Genomic DNA, 20262 nt, shown 5'->3' with positions numbered 1-20262 from the left:
GTCTGACACTGTTTCCCTATCTATTTCCCATGAAGTGATGGGACCAGATGCCATGATCTTACTTTTCTGAATGTTGAGCTTTAAGCCAGCTTTTTCACTCTCCTCTTTCACTTTCATCAAGAGGCTTTTTAGTTCCTCCTCAGAAAGTGGTGACACCATATAAGGGTGGTGTCATCTGCATATCTGAGGTTATTGATATTTCTCCCGGCCATCTTGATTCCAGCTTGTGCTCCTTCCAGCCCAGCGTTTTTCATGATGTACTCTGTGTATAAGTTAAATAAGCAGGGTGACAGTATATAGCCTTGACGTACTCCTTTTCCTATTTGGAACCAGTCTGTTTTTCCAAGTCCAGTTCTAACTGTTGCTTTCTGACTTGCATATAGGTTTCTCAAGAGGCAGGTCAGGTGGTCTGGTATTCCCATCTCTTTCACCATTTTCCACAGTTTATTGTGATCCACACAGTCAAAGGCTTTGGCATAGTCAATAAAGCAGAAATAGATGTTTTTCTGGAACTCTCTTGCCTTTTCCATGATCCAGCAGATGTTGGCAATTTGATCTCTGGTTCCTCTGCCTTTCCTAAAACTAGCTTGAACATCAGGAAGGTCACGGTTCACATACTGCTGAAGCCTGGCTTGGAGAATTTTGAGCATTACTTTACTAGCGTGTGAGATGAGGGCAATTGTGCGGTAGTTTGAGCATGCTTTGGCATTGCCTTTCTTTGGGATTGGAATGAAAACTGACCTTTTCCAGTCCTGTGGCCACTGCTGAGTTTTCCAAATTTGCTGGCATATTGAGTGCAGCACTTTCACAGCATCATCTTTGAGGATTTGAAATAGCTCAACTGGAATTCCATCACCTCCACTAGCTTTGTTTGTAGTGATGGTTTCTAAGGCCCACTTGACTTCACATTCCAGGATGTCTGGCTCTAGGTGAATGATCACACCATTGTGATTATCTGGGTCGTAAAGATCTTAGGAGGGGCTTTAACCCAGTAAGTGAAGAGGTGGTCCTGATCCCACCCTGTGCATTTCAGGGACACGGGTGAGATCAGAGCTGCCAGCACCGGTGGAGGGTTGCCCCAGAGACTGGCCCATGAGCCCTTTTGCCCATCCTCGTTTCTCTCCCTGAGGCTGATACTCAGCCTGGAAAGTCATTCCCGCCTGGGGCCTGGAGGCGCCCGGGGACACATGCATCCTACCCCTTTACGTAGCATCTACAAGCCTGGGGTCTAGCAGCGGGTGGGCCCCCAGCCCCGGCGAGGTCCCCCTGGAGACACAAGGGTGCCCCCCCTACACCTGTGTCCAGGCCTGGGTCCTAGGGGCAGGAAGCACCCAGCATGTGTCCTGGGGACTCGAGGCCTGAGGCTCGGGGCGTTCCAAGGGGTCAGGGCTGAGACGGGGTGGGGCACGTGGGGTAGGGAGCGGCCCCCTCTATGAAGTGGGCACACGGCTCCCCCAACGGGCAGAGTGAGGCCCTCCCCAGCTCGGAGGGCTCCCGTGGGCACCTTGAAACCCCAGGGAAAGACCCCACGAGACTGTGGAGGGCCTAACACCATGGTGGGCAGCCTCAGACGAGGCTGGACCGTGGGTGGAGACCACCACCATTGGGAGCAGGTGGTTCCCAGAGGGAAAAGGAGCGTGACGCTGGCTCCCCAAGGCCGGGAGCTGCAGCCCCTCTGATACAGCTCTCCTGGGCTGTGGTCCTCAAGGGGAGGGCTTGGCCATCCCAACACCTCCAAAACTCCCCGTGTGCCCTTTCCTGCTGCCCCCTCCCTGCCCGGCTCTCAGCCACAGTCTCTGGCCTCCGGTTGCGTGCGGCATCCAACACTCTCCGCTGCATGAACGCACCGCTGTTTGTTTCCATGTTGTTTAGTTAATTAGCGTATTGGCTGCACCGCATGCGGGATCTTAGTCCCTCAACCTGCGCCCCCTGCTTTGGCACCTTGTAGTCTTAACCACTGGACTACCATGGAAGTCACCTACCTGTTAATTTTTATTTGAACTTTCTCTCCTTTTTTTTTTTTTTTCCTACCTGAATGTACCTGCTCAGGACATTGGTGCTGTTCCAGGTCTCTGGTGAGTACGTATCAGGCCAATCTTTCACATTGGTTTTCATGGGAACGTGTGTCTGTTTCTCTTCTTCTCGGAAAGCCTGCGTGTTGCTCTGTAGTCCCTGACTTTGTCATTGGCCCTGAAATGCCATTTTAACAGGTTAGCGCTTATTTTCGCCTGCATTTTGCTAATGACTCAGTCTGCTGTGTGTTTTCATGTGCTTCCTTGGCACCCTTCCAGCTTCCCTTGTAAACACTTTCTCTACTTGGGCTTTGTTGGGGCAGTCCGACCGCAGGTTGCAAGACAATTTCCAGACACAGTACTGCAGTAGGGAGGGAGCTCATGAAGAACAAAAAGCAGAGATAATGCAGGTACTGCGAGCACAGCAGGCCGACCTCCTCACAGGCCAGGGAGAGTCGACAGTTTTCATGGGTTAGTAGCCATTTTTTACAGCCTCAAGACAGAGAAAATTCCTGCTGGAAGATTGGCATTAGGTAACTGGTTAAGTTCAGGTGGTAAAGAATCTGCCTGCAATGAAGGAGACCTGGGTTCGATCCCTGGGTCAGGAAGGTCCCCTGGAGAAGGACATGGCAACCCACTCCAGTGTTCTTGCCTGGAGAATCCCATGGACAGAGGAGCCTGGCAGGCTGCAATCCATGGGGTCACAGAGTCAGACACAGATGAGCGACTAACACTTTTTATTTTAGGGCACTGTAGGTTGACTACTGGGGCGGGCATCTTTGCCTAATTTGGGATGAGGAAATCTGCTAGTGATGATCAGAGTGTGTGTGTGTGGGGGTCTTTTGGCAATGGTTGCAAAGGGGCTCAGTCAGCTTCGGAGGTGACCTTGGCTATGGGCTCCACTTCTCTGGCCTTGGGACGTGACCTTGGGACAAGGCCTTGAAGCAGTGGCCTTAGGGCAGGACTCAACACGCTTTTGTTTCTCAGGATGGTGTCTGGGGAATTCTTTATCTTTTCTGGATACAAGTACTTTATGCTTTGCGATTATTTTCTCCCTGGGACTCCTCACCCCATTTTCTTGGGAGTGTCTTTGGAGGAACATAGGTTTCTGGTTTTGATGCAATCCTGTGTGTCCTTGAGGTTCTGTCTGTGGCCCGCGCTCCCCTTTGGCGGGGGTTTGCCTGTAGCGTCTTTTCCATCCCACGCTCTCCGTGGTCGCTCTCTCTCGTGAGTGGCCTGTATCCAGGGTATTTCCGATGCCCTCCTTCCGTGCTGGTGTGTGAACTGGTGAGCTTACTGTCAGCGCCTTGATGCCATATAATCACTGACGTCCTCAGACTGGCTTCTGCCTCCTTAACTTAGTAATTTACGTTGTCCCAGCATTTCTCGGCCTTCTCCCCTTATTCTTCTAGAACAGACATCTGTGCATTACCCCAATAAGAGAAGACGTGGATTGGCTGTTTGTCTCCTGTCTCACGTGCCCCGAATTGGCCATCTGGACAGCATCTAGACTGTTAATTCTGGGTTGTTCTCTTTGATGGCATCTCTTTTAAAAAGATAAGAGTGGCCTTGATGATGAGATTTGATTTCCTTTGCTGAGTGTATCTCTTGGGACATTTGCCTTTTATTGAGCTTTACTGTAATTGATTCAAAGGTCTGGGATGCGGTGTTTCTGAGAATATGCTTGTGTTGCCCTCTTCCTCAAACGGCTGTTCGCTTGCTTCTAAACTGTCCTCTTCGCCACCCTGAAAGATTACTTGCCTGTCAACTTGCATCTGCAGTTACTGTGGGATCATCTGATGTAACTGCTGATTTTTCAAATGAGCTGTGACTCCTCAGACTGTTAGACACGGTCAGGATCCCCTCCACCTGCCCAGCCCGCCCCGGGGGTGCTGCCTGCTGTTTTGGCTTCGGTTCTGCCCTGAGATGAAGATTCAGGGGAGGCTCCCTGTGGAAAGGGAGGGAATCCTGGTAGGGAGGGGACAAGGGCTGGTGACACAGGTGTGGAGAGGCTCCCCACTGTGGGTTCAGGAGCTTTCTCTGCCGAGGCTCTTCTGGAGTCAGGAGAACATATCTGTGACATCCCTCTGGAGGGACTAGAGAGCCGTCGGTGGGTGGACCCACCTGACCTCGGTCCTGCTGTGAAGCTGCACCGACGGCAGGGCCAGGCGTGAGGCTTTCTGCTGGGATGAGTCTCCACCTGTGGATGGAGTGGCTGACGCGGGGCTCTGTCCTCAAGGACGGAGAGGAAGACGGGTCGCGTGCCCCTGGTCTCACTGGGAGTGTTTGACAAGAGCCAAGTTTTGAGCTGCTTCCCATTGTCCGGATAGGATTTATGCTGAAGAACGGGGGTTTGAGGTGCTTTCAGGTTGAGGACCAGGTGAGGATGGGGAGCAATGGGGAGCCGGGGGAGCGGTGGGGAGCGGTGGCGCCAAACCCAGGCCACGTGCTGCCACATGCTGCTGGGAACAGGCCGGGAACCTCAGCCTGAGAGACCACAAGTACCGAGGGGGCGGGTTATAGAATAAGAGATGAAAGGTGAGCATTTGAAAGCTGGTCCCCCACCAAGTCCCCGGGGAAGCCCTTTTGAGAGCATCCCAGATGGGTGAAGCCTGAGGAGACGGTGCCTGGAGTTGGCAGAAGCAGGGAGCAGACGTTCTAGGGCTGATGGCAGGTCCCTCTGCCCTGCAGGGCGGCTCGGGAGCCAGGCCGCTGCCCTTGTCCCTCAGGGTGGGGAGGGGAGGTAGTAAAAGAGCGCGCCAGCAATTGATTCAAATGGAAACACTGTTTATGTTCATGTAGGCAGAATCTGGATGCGACCTGAAAGCCCTTCTGCTTGAGATGAATGACTGTGTTGGGGGGGTCCCTGTCACCATCCAGGCAGGCAGGCAGGCAGGCAGATGCTGGAGGCCACGATGCTGGTGTCACCGCAGACGGGGGATGAGTCGCGGGGTCACCCCCTGGAAACACCACGCAGGCGAAGCAGCGCTCGCAGTGGTGAGGGCGCGGCCTGTGGGCTTCAGACAGGGAGGTGGGCTCCTCTGCAGCATGTGCAGCGTGTTCAGGGCAGAGACGCCTGGCTGGTGGCCATCACGATGGAGTCTACAATAGCGCGTGCTGGGGAGGCTGTGAAGGGAAGGGGAGCCTCCTGTGGTCGGTGGGGATGTAAGCTGGTCAGCAACTGTGGAAGACAGTATGGAGGTCCCTTAAAAAACTAAAAACAGAGCTACCACCATGCACGTGTGCTAGGTCGCTCTAGTCATGTCCGACTCTTTGCGACCCCATGGACTGGAGCCTGCCAGGCTCCTCTGTCCATGGAGATGGGACTCCAGGCAAGAATAGTGGAGTGGGTTGCCATACCCTTCTCCAGGGTATCTTCCCAACCCAGGGATTGACCCTGCATCCCTTGCGTCTCCTGCCAAGAGCAGGTGGGTTCTTTACCACTAAGGCACCTGGGAAGCCCCAGAGCTACCATATGACCTAGCAACCCCACTCCTGGGCATATGTCCAGACAAAATTCTAGTTTGAAAAGATACATGCACCCCAATGTTCACAGCAGCACTAACACAATAGCGAAGACTTGGAAGCAAACTAAACGTCCACGAACAGACAACTGGATAAAGATATGGTACCTATACATGATGAAATATTACTCAAGCATGAAAAAGAATAAAATAATGCCATCTGCAGCAACATAAACGGGTCTAGAGAGATCATCCTAAGTGACGTGTTAGAAAAAGACAAATACCATATAATATCACTTTTATATGGAATCTAGAATATGATTCAAATGAACTTATTTATAAAACAGACACACAGGCATGGAAAACAAACTTATGGTGACCGAAGAGGACGAAGGAAGGGAGGGGTCAGTTATGAGTCTGGGATTAACAGAACCACTTGACTGTGTATAGACAGCCAATAAGGACCTCCTGTCTGGCACAGGGAATTATATTCAACATCCTTTAATAATGTATAATGAAGAATACAAAAAAGAATATGTGTGTATGTGTGTAACTGAGTCGCTTTGCTGTACATCTGAAACGAACGCAGCACTCCCCCAACCCTACGCCTTGCTGCCCTCCCCTGGCCCTCCCTGCTGAAGACCTGCTTGAGCAGAGAAGAGCCTGCAGGCGAGAGCCCAGCATCTCCCTCCTCTCAGGCCCAGGGATCCTGGGCTCGGCTGTGAGGCAACCCGGGCTGGGCAAAGCCCTGCAGACCGGGCAAGAGTATCTCCTCCCAGTCCCAGTGCTGGACGTGGAGACTTGCTGGGGCAAGGCTGGTCCTCTAGGGACCTCTGTCCTTGGCCTGCACACGGCACCTTCTGCCCGGGTCCTCCGAGGTCTCCCCATGCGTGTCTGTGTCCTTCTCCTAAGGACACCGGCCATGTTGATTAGACCGTCCCCCTGATGACCTCTCTAATGACCCCCTCTCCAAATACAGTCACATCCTGAGGAATGGGGGCTGGGGCTTTAACACAGGAATGCAGGGGACATCACTCAGGCCACCCAGGGGTCCCGGGCTCCCTGGAGAATTGGGAGGAACACCTCCGGCCCTCCTGAGTCTGGCTGACTTCTCTCAAATGCATGCACCTCCCCACACACAGGGGTCCCTCTGGACCCCAGGCTCTCCTACAAAACACCTCGCAAGTGGGTCCAGGTAGAGAGGGGTGCCAGGTAGAGGGGCTGGGAACCAGGACCAGGGAGGGGCCCAGGGAAACCCTCACCCCTCATCCTCTGATTCTTTCCCGACCTCAAACCTGAGAACAAACAGGCCCTGAGCTGACCCTCCACGTGCTGTGCCCCGAGACCCGTCCTGCCCTCAGAGGCTGTGGTCAGGGAAGCACTGAGACCACATACCCCTGGAGATGCCCGGGTCCCAGCGCTCCTGTGGGCACCCGGCCCACACTCTCGGTGCTGGAACGCTCCTTTGTCCTGGATCTGGAGCCTCCATGGGAGTCAGTAACTGTGAGTCCTCAGGGTCTGGGAGAGACGTCAGGAGGGTCGTCAGCCCAGGTGCTGGGCTCCAGGCTGGGGAGCAGCCCTTGGTCCCTGGGGGTGGGTGGTACCCAGAAGAGCAGGGCCCTGGCCTCACCACCCCACCTCCGATTAAGGAGCCCCCCTAGGGTGGCAGCTGGCTAGTGCCCCTCAGTCGTCTCCCTCCTCTCTGCCCACCAAGTGTCCCTTCCATCGGGACCCACCGGGCCGGGGGCTCCGGGCTCTCGTTTCTTCCCCTGCCTGGGCCCCCAACCCCACCCTCTGCCAGAGGAGGCTGAGTTGAACCGGCCCCGGTCCCTGGCCCCCACAGGTAGAGGACCGACCTGGCAGCAGCACACACAGCCCTGTGCCCATTTCCTGTGTGAGGGGCGTAAATGGGGCCCTGGGGGCACCGGGGGCAGAGACGTGGAAGCAGCTTGGAGGAGGCCACCCTCCTGCCCAGACCAGCTGGAGCTTCAGGCCGCCCTTCCCGAAGTTGGTGCTGGGGGTCCAGCTGCCCCTCAAGACCGCCTGCAGATGCTGTGGCTGCTTGTCATGACCCTCCCCTGCCTGGGGCGCTCCACGCCCGTGACCCCAGGTGAGTCCGCACCCCATGCAGTGCCCTGAGGATCCCAAGACCCGTTTCTGCACCCAGGGTCCACCCATCTTGGGGGCAGGGGCCTCCCCGCTTCTGAATAGCTTTGCCTCGGAAGATCATTGTCTGGGTCCCTGATGGCCCCTTCCCTTGCTTCCCCAGGCCCCGGCTCAGGACATGAGCTGGTACGCATCATGGGGGGGGTGGGTGTGCGATGTCTCGGCCAGGAGCTACCTGTGGCAGGTGAGCCTGAGGTTCTACAATAGGACAGCTGGCCTGTGGATATACTTTTGTGGGGGGTCCCTCATCCACCCCCAGTGGGTGCTGACTGCTGCCCACTGTGTTAAGCCATGAGTATTCTGTGTCCCTGTCCCTGTGGCTGGCTGCAAGGAGGGTGGGGAGCAGAGGGGGCTGGGGGAGGTGTGTGTGGGTGTCCAGGGGCCCCTCCCCAGCTCTGGGGGTCCCCAGCCTCCTCTGAGTGGCTCCCGGTCCCTCTCCCCAGGGGAGCTGGCAGGCTTCTACCATCAGGGTCCAAGTTGGGCAGCTGAGACTCTACGACCATGACAAGCCAACCAGTGTCCAAGATTGTCCGACACCCGGACTACGACCAACTCCTGTCTGCTAAGGGGGTGGTGGACATCACCCTGCTGAGGCTGGAGGCCCCCGTGAGCCTCTCCCCTCACGTCCAGGTGGTCTCCCTCCCGCCTGCCTCGTTGACGGTCCCCGAGAGGAAGATGTGCTGGGTGACCGGCTGGGGCAGAGTCACGGTTCACTGTAGGTTTGGGGAGACTTGAGGCGAAGGATGAGGAACTGGGGAGGCTGGGTCTTCAGGGAAAGCGGCTCACTCTGCAGACCTTTGGACCCTAGGGAGGGGTATCCTGCATGGTTCTGGATGGGAACCTTCTGGAACAACCTCAGGGGTGGGCCACTAGCTCTGGGTCCTGGTCAGACTCTGCCCCAGCCATCCTGGGCTCTGACCCCCTCAGCCTGAGCACACAAGGAAGTCATGGGGAGGAGGTCTGGGTCACTGAGCGTGGGCGACCTGCCAAGGTCTCAGGGTTCCTCCATGCTGCAGGGGGATGGGCACCTAGATGTTTGAGAGTCATGTGACCAGACCCCAAATTCATGGCTGTGGAGACACTGAGTCCAAGGCCAGGGGCGCTGGGTCTGGATCCCAGGGTCGGGCTGGCAGTGGGTCCCCAGGCCCCCCGCAGACGGAGGGGAGCCTCTCCCCAGCACGGAGCTCAGTCAGCCTCTCCCCGCGGAGCCCCTGCCCCTGCCCTACCACCTGCAGGAGGTGGAGGTGCCCATCGTGGGGAACCAGGTTTGTAACCAACACTATCGGAAAGCTGAAAACACCACCAAGCCAATCAAGGACGACATGCTGTGTGCCGGGAGCAAGGGCAAGGACTCCCGCAAGGTGGGACCCCAGACTCACCCTCTAATCTGTCCCCCCAACCCCTGAGCAGGGGACCCGCCAGCCCCACTGCCTGGGGGCATGGGAAGTCCTTACTGAGTTCTGTTTTCCCGCAGGGTGACTCCGGGGGGCCCCTGGTGTGCCTTTGGAAATGCTCCTGGGTCCAGGTGGGAGTTGTCAGCTGGGGCCACAAGTGTGCGCTCCCCAACTTCCCTGGGGTGTACACCCAGGTGACCAACTACATGTCCTGGATCCACCAGTATGCCCCGCTGTCCCCGGGCCCTGGACCTGGAGACCCCCAATCTTCTTCGCTCAGGGGCCCCTGGTGGTCTTGGGGAGCAGGCAGGGGCTCCAGAAGGGGGTACCGTGTGGAAGGGAGAGTCCGGCAGTCAGCTGTCTGTGATGTGAGCCTCATTAAACTGTGCAGAGCTGCTCCCAGGCTGTATGTGCTTGACCTGACCGGGCTGCGGGTGGGGGGCTCTCTGGGCTGGCTCCCTGGGCACAGTTGTTGAGGAGCAGGGTGGGCCCGCCTCCCGGGGAGGTGTCCTCGGCTTCTCCCCCTCCCGCCGTCGCCGTCTGTTGCCTGCTTCTCTGAGACCCTGCGGCCTCAGTCCACACGTCCCTCCCCACCCCTCCCCACCCCTCCTCACCTGCCACCCGCATCAGGAGAATGGGGTCCCCATCAGCATCTCTCACGACTACAGCTGTTTCTTATGGGATGTGTCCTGGGGGCCCCCTTGGACAGCTGGTCTCTGGGGTTCAGAGGTGTGTCTAGGTGACACTGGAGGAGGAAGGGGCCTGGGGTCTGCGGAGGGAGCCCTGGCAGGGGGCCCAGCGGGAGGAGTGTCCAACTCCATGTCTTCAAGCTGCTTGGCCTCCAGCTGACACCCCCCCCCACTGGCCCAGCCCCTCAGGACCCATGTGAAGAGCCAGCTTTTCCTGAACAGAATGAGGTGTCTGTCCAGAGTGGATACTGGCCCCTCTCCCTGTGGGACCCAAGGGCTCTGAGGATGAAGTTTGGGGCCCAGTTACAGTGTTTTGGGTCTTAATTAGTTTTAACTGGCTTGAGCTCAAACTGGACACAGCTGATTCCTAGTCCTTGAAAACAAACTGGGCAGATAGCTGACCATTTGGCAGTTGGAGGACCTGCCCACTTTTGTAGCAGCAATGATAGGAGCCTGATCGGTGAAATTGGGTCCAAGGTCAATGGGCCTAAGTGGCGATCACCCTAGGAGTCAGCAGGACAAGGTGATCTGAATGTCTTGATGACAGGCTGAGGGAATAAAAAGTGATCATTAAACTCTTTGACACTTAAAAAAGTGAACTAACGGTTGGTTGTAAGGTGCTGTAGGATTTACAACCAAATCCTCAAGTGGAATACATTTTGTTGACCCAGGATGGAAGAAGTATTCACTTAGTGGGGTCTGGGGAAGTCGTTCCATCTTATACATGACTGAACTCGATCTTATGCTAACTTAACTCTCAGCCTGTCTGTGGCCATCAAACACACAGTGTGCACCTGATTTAATTATTAAAGAAAAGGGTTCATTGGTCAGAATTAAGGAAAGTAAACGCCTCCCTTCCTGGGGCACTGAATGCCGGTGTTCCTTCCGCGATAAGACTCCCTCCCAGGTGCCCGGCCGGGCACTTGCTGGTCTGTTTCCTGTCTCCCGCTGCGAGAGACCCACCCGGTCCTGCCCACTCTGTTGCAGCTGCACCCCACAGCCACCCCTCCTGCCTCAGGGCGACCCCACGGCCTCCCGTCTGCAGGGTGAGAGGCTCCCAGCAGTTGCAGGGGGTGCCCAGCTGGGGCTCTGGCTGGGCCCCGTGTGACATTCTGGGCACCCAGCACCCTAGAGCACTTAGCAGCAAATCCCGAGTTTCCCCTGACTCAGCCCCTTGGCCTCAATCTAGGTCAGCCGGAGGACCTGACCTCCTCCTCTTCTTCCCAGACTCGCTGCTTGGGCCCCGCCCTTGACCTTCTATTCCGGTCTTTCAGTGTCCAGGGCTCCTCTGACCCTGGAGGAGGCAGCAGGGAGATGCTGGTGGTGGTGGAGGGGGCAAGAGAGAGAGCCCCAGGCCTCTACTTGATTGAAGGCCACGAGGAGTGACCGGGGGTGCTGGGGCTGACCAGGATGTCATGGCTTCCCCAGGGGCAGGTGTCCCGAGCCCTGAGGGCAGAGGGCTGAGCTGGGACCAGTGCCATTCCTGGGACCAATGCCTGCCCTGGCTTGGCAGAGAACAGCAGGGATCTCAGCGTCAGCTCTACCTTGAAGCCACAGCCCCCAGCTCGGTCCGCCTGTCCCAGAATTCACCACGTGACACTGTGCACGGTTCCAAAGGGAATTTATCCAAGTCAAATGATTGTAACTTGGTGTCACACCCACCCCCGGACACCCATCCACCCACCCCTTTCTCCTGTGAGGCAGCCTCTGTTCTCTGGATTAGCCAGTCGCCATGTGAATGTGACCCGGGTATGACATGACTATCTCTTCTCTGGGGAGACGTTAGCTCCCCTGGGGACCACTCAGGTGAGGGACTGACTCCCGCAGGGTCCGTCTCTGGGTGGGAACCAGTCCCAGCTGCCTGTAGGCCAGCAAAGCACCAGGGTCTCAACGGAGGTGACACTTGGACCCCGGGATGAGAGTGGGGGCAGGTGGGAGCAAGACCCAAGCAGTGGGAAGGGGCAAAGGTCAGCATGCTTTCCTGGGGTGCCCAGAGCAGGTCCCACAGGCCCCTGGAGGAGCTGTGGGCCCTGGCAGACATGGCCCTCAGCCTGCACCTCCTCTCTCCCTCTTGGCAGGGGTGGGAGGCGGCCGGCCCAGGGACAGGGACAGGGCCCCTTCCCCGTCCTGCCCACTGTCCTCTTGGCTGAAGGGCCACAAGGGCAGGTCCGGGCAGGGCAGCGAAGGCCAAGGCGCCCAGAGATGAGGGAGGCTCTTGCGTTGCAGGCGCCTGCTCAAGTTGGCAGGGATGCAGCTCCTGGGCCAGGCGCTCCCAGAATGTACCCTCCTCCTCCGGTTTGCTTGGCGCCCAGACCTGGCAGACTCTTAAGGTCACGCGTTTCTACACTGCATGCCTGGGATTCTCCTGTACTCCCCCTCAGCCTGCTGCAGGGCCCACGCAACAGCGGGCAGGGGGGCGGGGAGCACGTTTCTTATCTACAGCCCAGCCTGGCAGGGAGGGAGGCTCGCCCGGGATCAGTCCTGGCCGCCGCCATCTGCCGGACCCCACACCCCGAAGCCCAAGTCGGATGGGGCCAGAGCAGGAGGAGAACCTGGAGCTGCTGCCGGCCCTTGGCAGGTGTCCCTCCGGGTGAAGGGGTCTCAGGAGGGCAAGGGGTGCAGGCCTCTTGGAACTGTGGTGCTGTGGCCCCACGGTGGGTCTCTGGGCCGGGCTCTCCATCACCCCTGGTCTTTCCGGTGGGGGGTCGTGAGCGGCGGTGCCCAGACCCTGGGCAGCATTCTGGGCGGTGGCCCCAGGGAGAGGTCGGGGCCGTGCCTGCCCTCCCAGGTGCTGGCGCTCAGTCTCCCTGTTTCTGCCCACAGGTACGGCTCCGTCTGGCACTCCTGGGGCTCTCCTTCCTGGGAGACAGAGGTGAGAGCCCAGGCAGGCGTCCTGCTGCCCTAGAGCCCAGGCCTTGGCCTTCTGGGTAGGCTGCGGCTCCTCGGGGCTGGGTGTTCCCCAGCAGGGAGGCAGGGCTCCGGCCACACGAGTCCTGCTTGCTCCAAGGTCTGTCCTGGGCCCTCACATCATCTAGCTTTTCTTCCCGGCTCCACCCCCGGGAAATATGTGTGGGGTCACTTCCAAGCTCACCAGTTTTTTTTTTTTTTTCCAATTTTATTTTTTTTTAACACCAAGAAGCATTTTGTATTGGGATGTAGCCACTTAACACTGTTGTGATAATTTCAGGTGGACAGTGAAGGGACTCATGTATCCATCCTTCCCCAAACCCCGCTTCCAATCAGGCTGGCACACAACATGAGCGGGGCTCCCTGTGCTGCACAGTAGGTCTTTGTGGGTTATCCATTTTAAAGATAGCAGTGTGCACGTGACCTTCCCAAAGTCCTTAACTAGCCCTTCTCCCCCACGCCCACTGGTTCTTGAAGGCCGTCACCTGTGCCTGCTGGGTCTGTGTGAGAACACTGAGGTCCTGCGGCTTTGATAACTTTCGAAGTCCTTCCCTGAGGCTGCTCAGCCGGCTCAGGAGCAGACAGAGACGCAGAACACGGTGGAGCCGTCCTCATCCCCAGGCCTTCTCACCGAAACCTCAGAACAACACCCAGGAGACCCTCCTCTTGTCCCAGCAGGGGGACTGAGGCCTCCCCAGTCTCCAGCCTGGGAGCCACTCACCACCCACAGGGCCCACTTATGTCTAAATTGATTAAAATTAGGTGAAAAGTTTAGTCACACAAACCGAGGTACTGAGCCCTTTACCGTGGAAAGCTTCAGGGGGCAGCTGCTTGTGGTTCAGAAAGTTGGTCACAGGCAGAAGTCTAGAGCTGCTCAGGAGGGGAGCCACCTCGGGCCCTGCCCCAGGCCCTGTTATTGCAGAGGGACCACCTGGGGGCTGCTGGGCTGACCGTGAGCATTCTCACCCAGCTCTCGACCAGCGAGCGGCTTTGTCCCGGAGGCCGCGTCGTTGGGAGCACCGAGGCATCCCCCCAACAGTGGCCCTGGCAGGCCAGCCTGAGAGAGCAGGCCCGCCCCATCTGCAGGGCCAGCCTCATCAGCCTCCGGTGGGTGCTGCCTGCCGCCCGCTGAGTCTGCAGGTGAGTCCCGCTTCCCTCGCACTGGGGCTGCGCAATGCCTCCACCCCCGTTACCCCGGGGTTCCATCGCTGGTCAGGGGACTAGATCCCACACCCTGCAACTAGGACCCAGAGCAGCCACATAAACAAAAATGAGTGTATGCATAAAAAAAGAATTCCTGCCTGTGTGCTTTTGCACACTTCCCCCCTCAGGGGACCCCATCCTGACCCGTCTCAGGTCAGCGTCTTACCTGCCAGAGGGCTCAGCTCAGCTGTCCTCAAACACTGGGAGGGGGCCATCCACCACCACCCGCCCCGTACCTGCACCTCGAGCCCCTGAGCTCCGGCCGGCTGCCTGCCTGCTTCCTGGCACAGAACCTGTCTGCCGCCCGCCGCCAGCCTCGGCCTCTGCCGTCTGGGCACCGCTTGCCTCGCTGTCCGCCTGGCCTGGGAAGAGTGGGGTCCAGTCCTTTCTATCCCCAGCAGCAAGGCCCCACCTCATGCGGGGCTCTGCACAAAGATGGATCATCTAACTCCATGGCTGGAGTGGACCCTGGAGTCTTTGTCCCCACCCAGATGTGGCCAGCCCCGTGGGCCAGGGCTGAGCAGAGAGGGTTTGAACAAAGCCCCCAAGCGCATGGCCCTCACCCCCAGAAGCCAGTTCCAATGGTGCCAATGCCACCAGACGCTTCCTCCTCATGCCCCATCACCTGCCTCCGCTTTCCGCACAGCTCTGTGAGCCTGACCGTCCAGCTGGGAGCATCTGTCCTGCACACCAGCCCCCCAGGCTGTCTCCGTGGTCGTGCTCTGCGTCATCTGACACCCCTCCTTCAACGGGAATGCTTCTGCTGAAGCTGGCTTGGCTGTGCCCATCTCCCAAACCATCAGGCCCATCCCTCTGGCCTCGGCAGGCTCCTCCTTCCCACCGGGCACCCTCTGCTGGCTGACCAGCTTGGGGGACATCAGGCAGGATGGTGGGTGAGGGGGCAGGGGCGGAGGGGGCGGCCCCGAGGTGGAGTAGGCCGGCTGCAGGGGTGACTCGTGGCCTCTCTGCGTGTCCCTGTCCCCAAGTGCCTGGTGCTGCACACCGCTCACCTCGCTGCCCACTTGGGTCAGGCATCTGCCTCACCGTGTGGGGCGGGGCTCACCCCCGAGGGCAGGCACGGCCGCACTTCCCACCCGCGGGCGGGCCCCTCCTCCCTCCCTGATGCCCCTCTCCTTCAGTGGCCCTGCTGGAGCCCCACAGGCTTCAGGAGGTGGACGTGCACATTGCCAGCCCGCAGAGCTGCCGCGGGCTCTCCTGCCTGGAGCCCATCACCGAGGAGATGCTGGGTGCTGGCCACTTCCAGGGCCGGAAGGGCTTCTGCAAGCTCAGACCCCCATTGGCACTCCTGCCCTGGTCCTCCCCGGGGCCTGGGGAGCCACTGGACCCCTCCAGGCCTGTTTCCTGCTCAGCACAGTGAGGGGAGGAAGCAGAGCCCCATTCACAGGGAGTCTGTGACATGCCTGCTCCATGCTTAGCCAGGCTCCCCAGGTCCCCTTTTATTCTAAGTGACCCCGAGAGGCAGGCTGGGTCCTGGACTCGGAGCAGGGGAGAGATATCACCATCTTGCTCCATTAGGTGGAGGGCTTTGTCTTGCCCCCGAGGTGGAATGGTGTCTGGTGCAGCTGGAGCTCGACGGATGCTTGTTACAAGAATGAGTCTGGAGTCAACCTGACAATAAACAGCCAGAGAACTCGGGCTCCGGCTGCTACAGGGAGGTGAGCGGATGCTGCAAAGACGCAGAGGGTCGGAATCCAGGCTCAGAGAGGCCATGTGACTTATAAGGGAGGCAGCGTGCATCAGGGGAAGCATCCAGGCTTGGAATAATATTAAAGTGACTGAATCTCAGCGATGCTGTAACCTACCTTTAGGGAGTTGCTTGACCTCTCTGAGCCTCAGAGGCCTAAAAAAAAAAAAAAAAAAAAAAGGCAGCTAGAGCTGATATGCAGGGCTGCCAACAGGACAGATCAAGGATGAAGCTCCTGCCTGGACACCTGGAGCCCCAAAGAGCTGGCCTTGTGTGCCCCGCTCCGCTGCCCCGGCACCCAGCTCCTCTCTATCCCTGTGCTCTCTGAAGTCAGCCTCAGCCCAAGAGCCCCCGGACCTGTCTGCTCTTCTTGCTTCTACCAGGGCGACTCTGGAGGTTCCCTGGTCTGCCCGCTCCGGGACCAGCGCTGGGTGCAGGTGGCAGTGGTGAGCTTCACTGGGGTCTGTGCTGAGCCCAGCTGCCTGGGCGTGTGCACCAGGGTCTCCGCCTGCCAGCCCTGGATCCGTGCCACGGCCTCCTGCCGAGACACCTGCTCAGGGGCTGACCCCTCCCTGGGGCATGGCCTGCCCTTCTCCCATCATCTTCTCCGAGCTGCCCCTTTCTGTGGAGCCCTTCCCTGCTCTGCCTCACTATCCCACCTGTCCCTGCCTGTCCCGCACTCCACCCTGACCCCCACACGACCAGGATGGAAGACGGCCAGGGCATGCAGGCAGCTTGACTTGTTTAAGGCAAAGAGCTGGGTCAGGAGGGAAGCACAAGGTTGCTGGGCCCTGCGGGTGGCTTCGGGGGCCCTGGGGGCCTGGGGGACTGGGGGCGGCCAGCACCCTGTTGCTAACACCAAATGCTTGGTAACCTGCTCCTCTGGCCTGTTCATTTGAACTGTCATGGCAGTGGGGGCTGCAGGACTACATGTCCTAAGCGGACATCCCCAGGGGGGCTCTGCGCCCCTGGTTTCGGGGTGTCTGTGGCGGGGGTGGGGCAGGCTGTGGATAGTGTTTGCTCTCAGAGCAGTGGCCTGGGGCTCACCCTGGTCTGGGAAGGCTACATACCTGGCAGCATCTATGTAAAAGGCAGATAATGACTTTTTCATTCTTTTCGAGTCTCTCCATGAGTCTGGCTCTTCTCTGCACAGGGACACTCACAGAGTGAGCCCACAATCTCCAGCATAGGCGCGGCTGGGTGGTAGGGAAGTGGGCCTGACCCTCACCGTGGCCCCCATCTTGTTCCACCATCCAGGGACTTTCTCACCGAAACCAAATGGCTTGGCCCATCCAGGTTGCAGGGTGTAAGCCGTGATGTGACTCCAGGTCACCCACACCCTAGACCCCCGCTCCAAGTCTCACTGTCCAGCCACGAGGAGGGAGCAGAGAGCCCAGCACACCTGCGTCCATGCCCCAGGCCCTCCCATCCTGGCCGTCGGCAAAGGAAGGGGTGGCCCTGAGTGGCTCCTGGCGCAGACCTGGTCCAGGGAGCCCAGCTGGGAAGGCGCTCCCAAGGCCCTCCTCCTGCCTGCCCTCCGACCACGCCCCAGCTAGGAAGAGGGTCCGAAGGGACTTTCTTCTGTCCAGAGATGGGGAGTAGCAGGCAGGGCCCCAGCTTCTGGGTGCAGACATGGCCGGAAGGGGCGTGGAGGGCGTCTTGTGGCTCTGGAGTTGCCTGGTGGAACCCTGCTTCCTGTCCGCCTCTCAGAGGCCACCTGTGTAGAGGGCAGGCTCCGCTGCTGCAGCCTGTCCCGGCCTGGGAAGCCCTGTCTCCTCACTGGAGGGGTCCAGGGTCATTGTCAAAAGCCTGCCAGGACCCCATCCCCTAGCAAACCTAAAACCTGTAGCGGAGAGCCTGGATTCCTGCAGCTGCACAGCTGGCCTGCTCTTGGCGTCCCATCCCTGGAAAAAGGCCCTGAGAGCCTACGTCTCTGCGGTCTGCTGTGTGGCCTGGGGAGCTCCCTCCTCCTGCAGGGAGGCAGGGAGGACCTGTTATCTCCCTTTGTCCCCATGTGGACACTGTCACGTGGCAGCAAGTGGCCAACCCAGCAGGGCTAGGTCAGACCCCAAGCATCTTGGCTGCAAAGACTTTTCTCCCGAACTGGGCAGGGATTGGAGCCAGTGCCACTCCCTCCAGGAAGCCTCCCTGGTTCCTGCTGGGCACACTGTCTCCCCTCCTCTATCCTCCAGGACCCTAGACTTTGGGGTTCCTCAGGAGGGTGTCATTTTGAGGCCCAGACTGAGCCCCATGGAGACAGCCCAGGACCTGTGATAGGCATCTCTGTGTCCACCCATCCCTGGGTCCCGTGGGCCCCACTGCAGATCAGATGGGCACAGCCCCAGCTACCCGGCCTGGGGCACCGTCTTCCTAACTGTCCTCTGTCCCGCCAGGGCCTGATGACTGAGCTGATTAGGCCCCTGGGAGGGGCTGGGACTTTCCTGCCCCTCCTTCATGCCCCAGCCCCCTGCCCAGCTCCTAACTGCAGGCTGTGGGTCCTCCGAGATGCTTGAGGTCAGCGGCCCCTTCTTAGGTGTGGGGGAGCTGAGACATGCACACGCTACTTTTATGATTAAAAATGATTTGAGACCAAGATGGAGAATGAGCAGCCTCGTCACCTCCTCCAGTGTATGGCTTCAAGTCAGAGTCAGAAGTTGGGAGTCTGACTGCAGACCAGGGCCTGACCTCTGGGGCTCTGCAAGGTGGACCCCAGTGCCCCTCTGCCCCCCAGCCTTGGCAGAGCTGCAGGGCTCGAGGTTGGCGGGGCAGGAGAGGACTGGGAAACGCAAAGGCAGTCTTGCCTCCGTGGTTCTGGAACCTCACCTGATGTGGAAATCCGTCCTAGAGGATTAATGTCAAAGCATGTCTGCATGTGTGAGTACACACACGTGTGTGCATGCGTGTATCTGTGTGTGCATGTGTAACAGTTGAAATCTTCCATCTGTAAGCATAAACACCTTCAACTTTACAAAGCCAACAAAAACAATTTGCAGCAACTGCGAAAGTGTTAGTGCAGTCATTTTATCAAAAACCTCAAAATGACGGGAAGAACCTAAGGACTACAAGCCTCCCTGCCGGGGAAGCACAGAGCTGCCCTAAGGCAGACCCCGCACCCCAGCTATGAGACAAGTGCAATCTGCAAAATGAAGCAGCCAATGGATGCCACTCTTTACAATAATTTAAAATATTGAGTATTGATTATGCCTTTACTCCCTCGACAGTGTATGTGTGTGTGCGTACCAGGTGGCTCCAGTCCTGTCCGACCCTCTGTGACCCCACAGACTGTAGCCCACCAGGCCTCTCTGTCCATGGGATTCGCCAGGCAGGAATACTGGAGTGGGTTGCCATGCCCTCCTCCAGGGGATCTTTACGTTCTGCATCGCCAGGCAGATTCTTTACCACTAGCGCCACCTAAGCGCAGAGCTGCCCTAAGGCAAACCCCCTTACATTGTGGGCAAGCCTCACAATGTAGTATATGATACATCTTTTTTATATCTTGTGTATCACATATTCTGTATCTTGCATCATGGTTACATTATTGCACTTCAGTGACATGATAGATTAGGTCTCAGGTTTGTTTCCAGGGTATGTGTCACATTGTGTCAAGGTGTTGGATTCAAAGAAAGCCAGAGCAACAAGGGAGCAGAAACCCCAGTACAGACTGGGCTCCGCTCAGAAGGAAGCAAGCGGGGATTGAGGGTCAAGGAGCAAGGGGCTGATGGATGGAGCATTTCTAAGCAGAGACAGCATGTCTGGGGGAGTTCTGGTTAAACCAACCTAAAGAGGCTCCTGACACAGCCCAGGGAGATGACACCTTCGGTGGAGAGTGAGGGTTCTGATCAGATATCAAGGGTGATCAGGTACTAAGGGCAGAGTTCTTGCTGAATCAGCAAGGTTCCTGGTAAAGTAGGGTGTAACCAGGAAGGCCGCCCCTGGGCAGGAGGAGGTTCAGGGGCCACAGTGATGAGGGGAGCGCTGTGATAGCTGCAGGTGGGAGGAGACAGGGGACCAGCCTTTCTGGAGATGGTATAGTGTTGCCGTGGGGTTCTAGGGAATCTGCTCCAGACACAACAGCCAATGAGGAGACAGCGCTAGGAGGCTGACAGCAAGAGCTGCTGCTGCTGCTAAGTTGTTCAGTCGTGTCTGACTCTGTACGACCCCATAGACGGCAGCCCACCAGGCTCCTCCATCCATGGGATTCTCCAGGCAAGAGTACTGGAGTGGGGCGCCATTGCCTTCTCCAGACAGCAAGAGCAGCCTGTGCATAAGCAGGAGCACAGTCCCAGTGAAGACAGTTGAGAGGCAGGGGCCCAGGCGTGTCTCTGAGATGATCCGGGACAGTTGTGGGGGTGGTCCCCTGGGGGCTCCCCAACAACAGCAGCGGACGCTCTGCCCCACAGGAGATGTGTCCTCTACGGCATGAGCCAGGGTACAGAGAAGAGGCCGTGGGCTCGAGGGGCAGGGCGGGACCACCCCCACAGCCAGGTGGGTGCCCAGGGGTGGGGGACCCACAGAGATGGTGGCTGCAGCCAGCCAGGCCCTGGGGCCCTCCCCTCCCTTGATGACATCCGCAGCCAGAGACAGGCAGGACCACGTCTGCTCTCCATGCTCTTTAATAAGTGTCAGCAGCCCCTGCCGGCGCCCTGAGCTGAGTGGGGAGGGGGCTGGGGCAGGGGCTCAGGGCAGGGAGGGGTCAGCAGAGAAGGGTCAGCTGGGAGGGGG

General features: G+C 58.3%; 1 protein-coding gene across 1 annotated transcript; it reads left to right on the top strand.

Annotated features, from left to right (window-relative positions):
• Positions 1-7525: 7525 nt before the first annotated feature.
• On the top strand, positions 7526-11111 carry LOC120882281 (mastin-like). The gene is given in 8 exon segments (XM_040266215.1): positions 7526-7586; positions 7746-7792; positions 7794-7937; positions 8086-8156; positions 8158-8350; positions 8851-9003; positions 9117-9470; positions 10953-11111. Coding segments are annotated over 8 exon segments (1182 nt in total).
• The last annotated feature ends 9151 nt before the right edge of the window (positions 11112-20262 follow it).

Source organism: Oryx dammah, unplaced genomic scaffold (assembly GCF_014754425.2).
Source record: "Oryx dammah isolate SB20612 unplaced genomic scaffold, SCBI_Odam_1.1 HiC_scaffold_2, whole genome shotgun sequence".
Taxonomy (NCBI): Eukaryota; Metazoa; Chordata; class Mammalia; order Artiodactyla; family Bovidae; genus Oryx; species Oryx dammah.
This window is presented reverse-complemented; position numbering and strand designations above follow the sequence as displayed.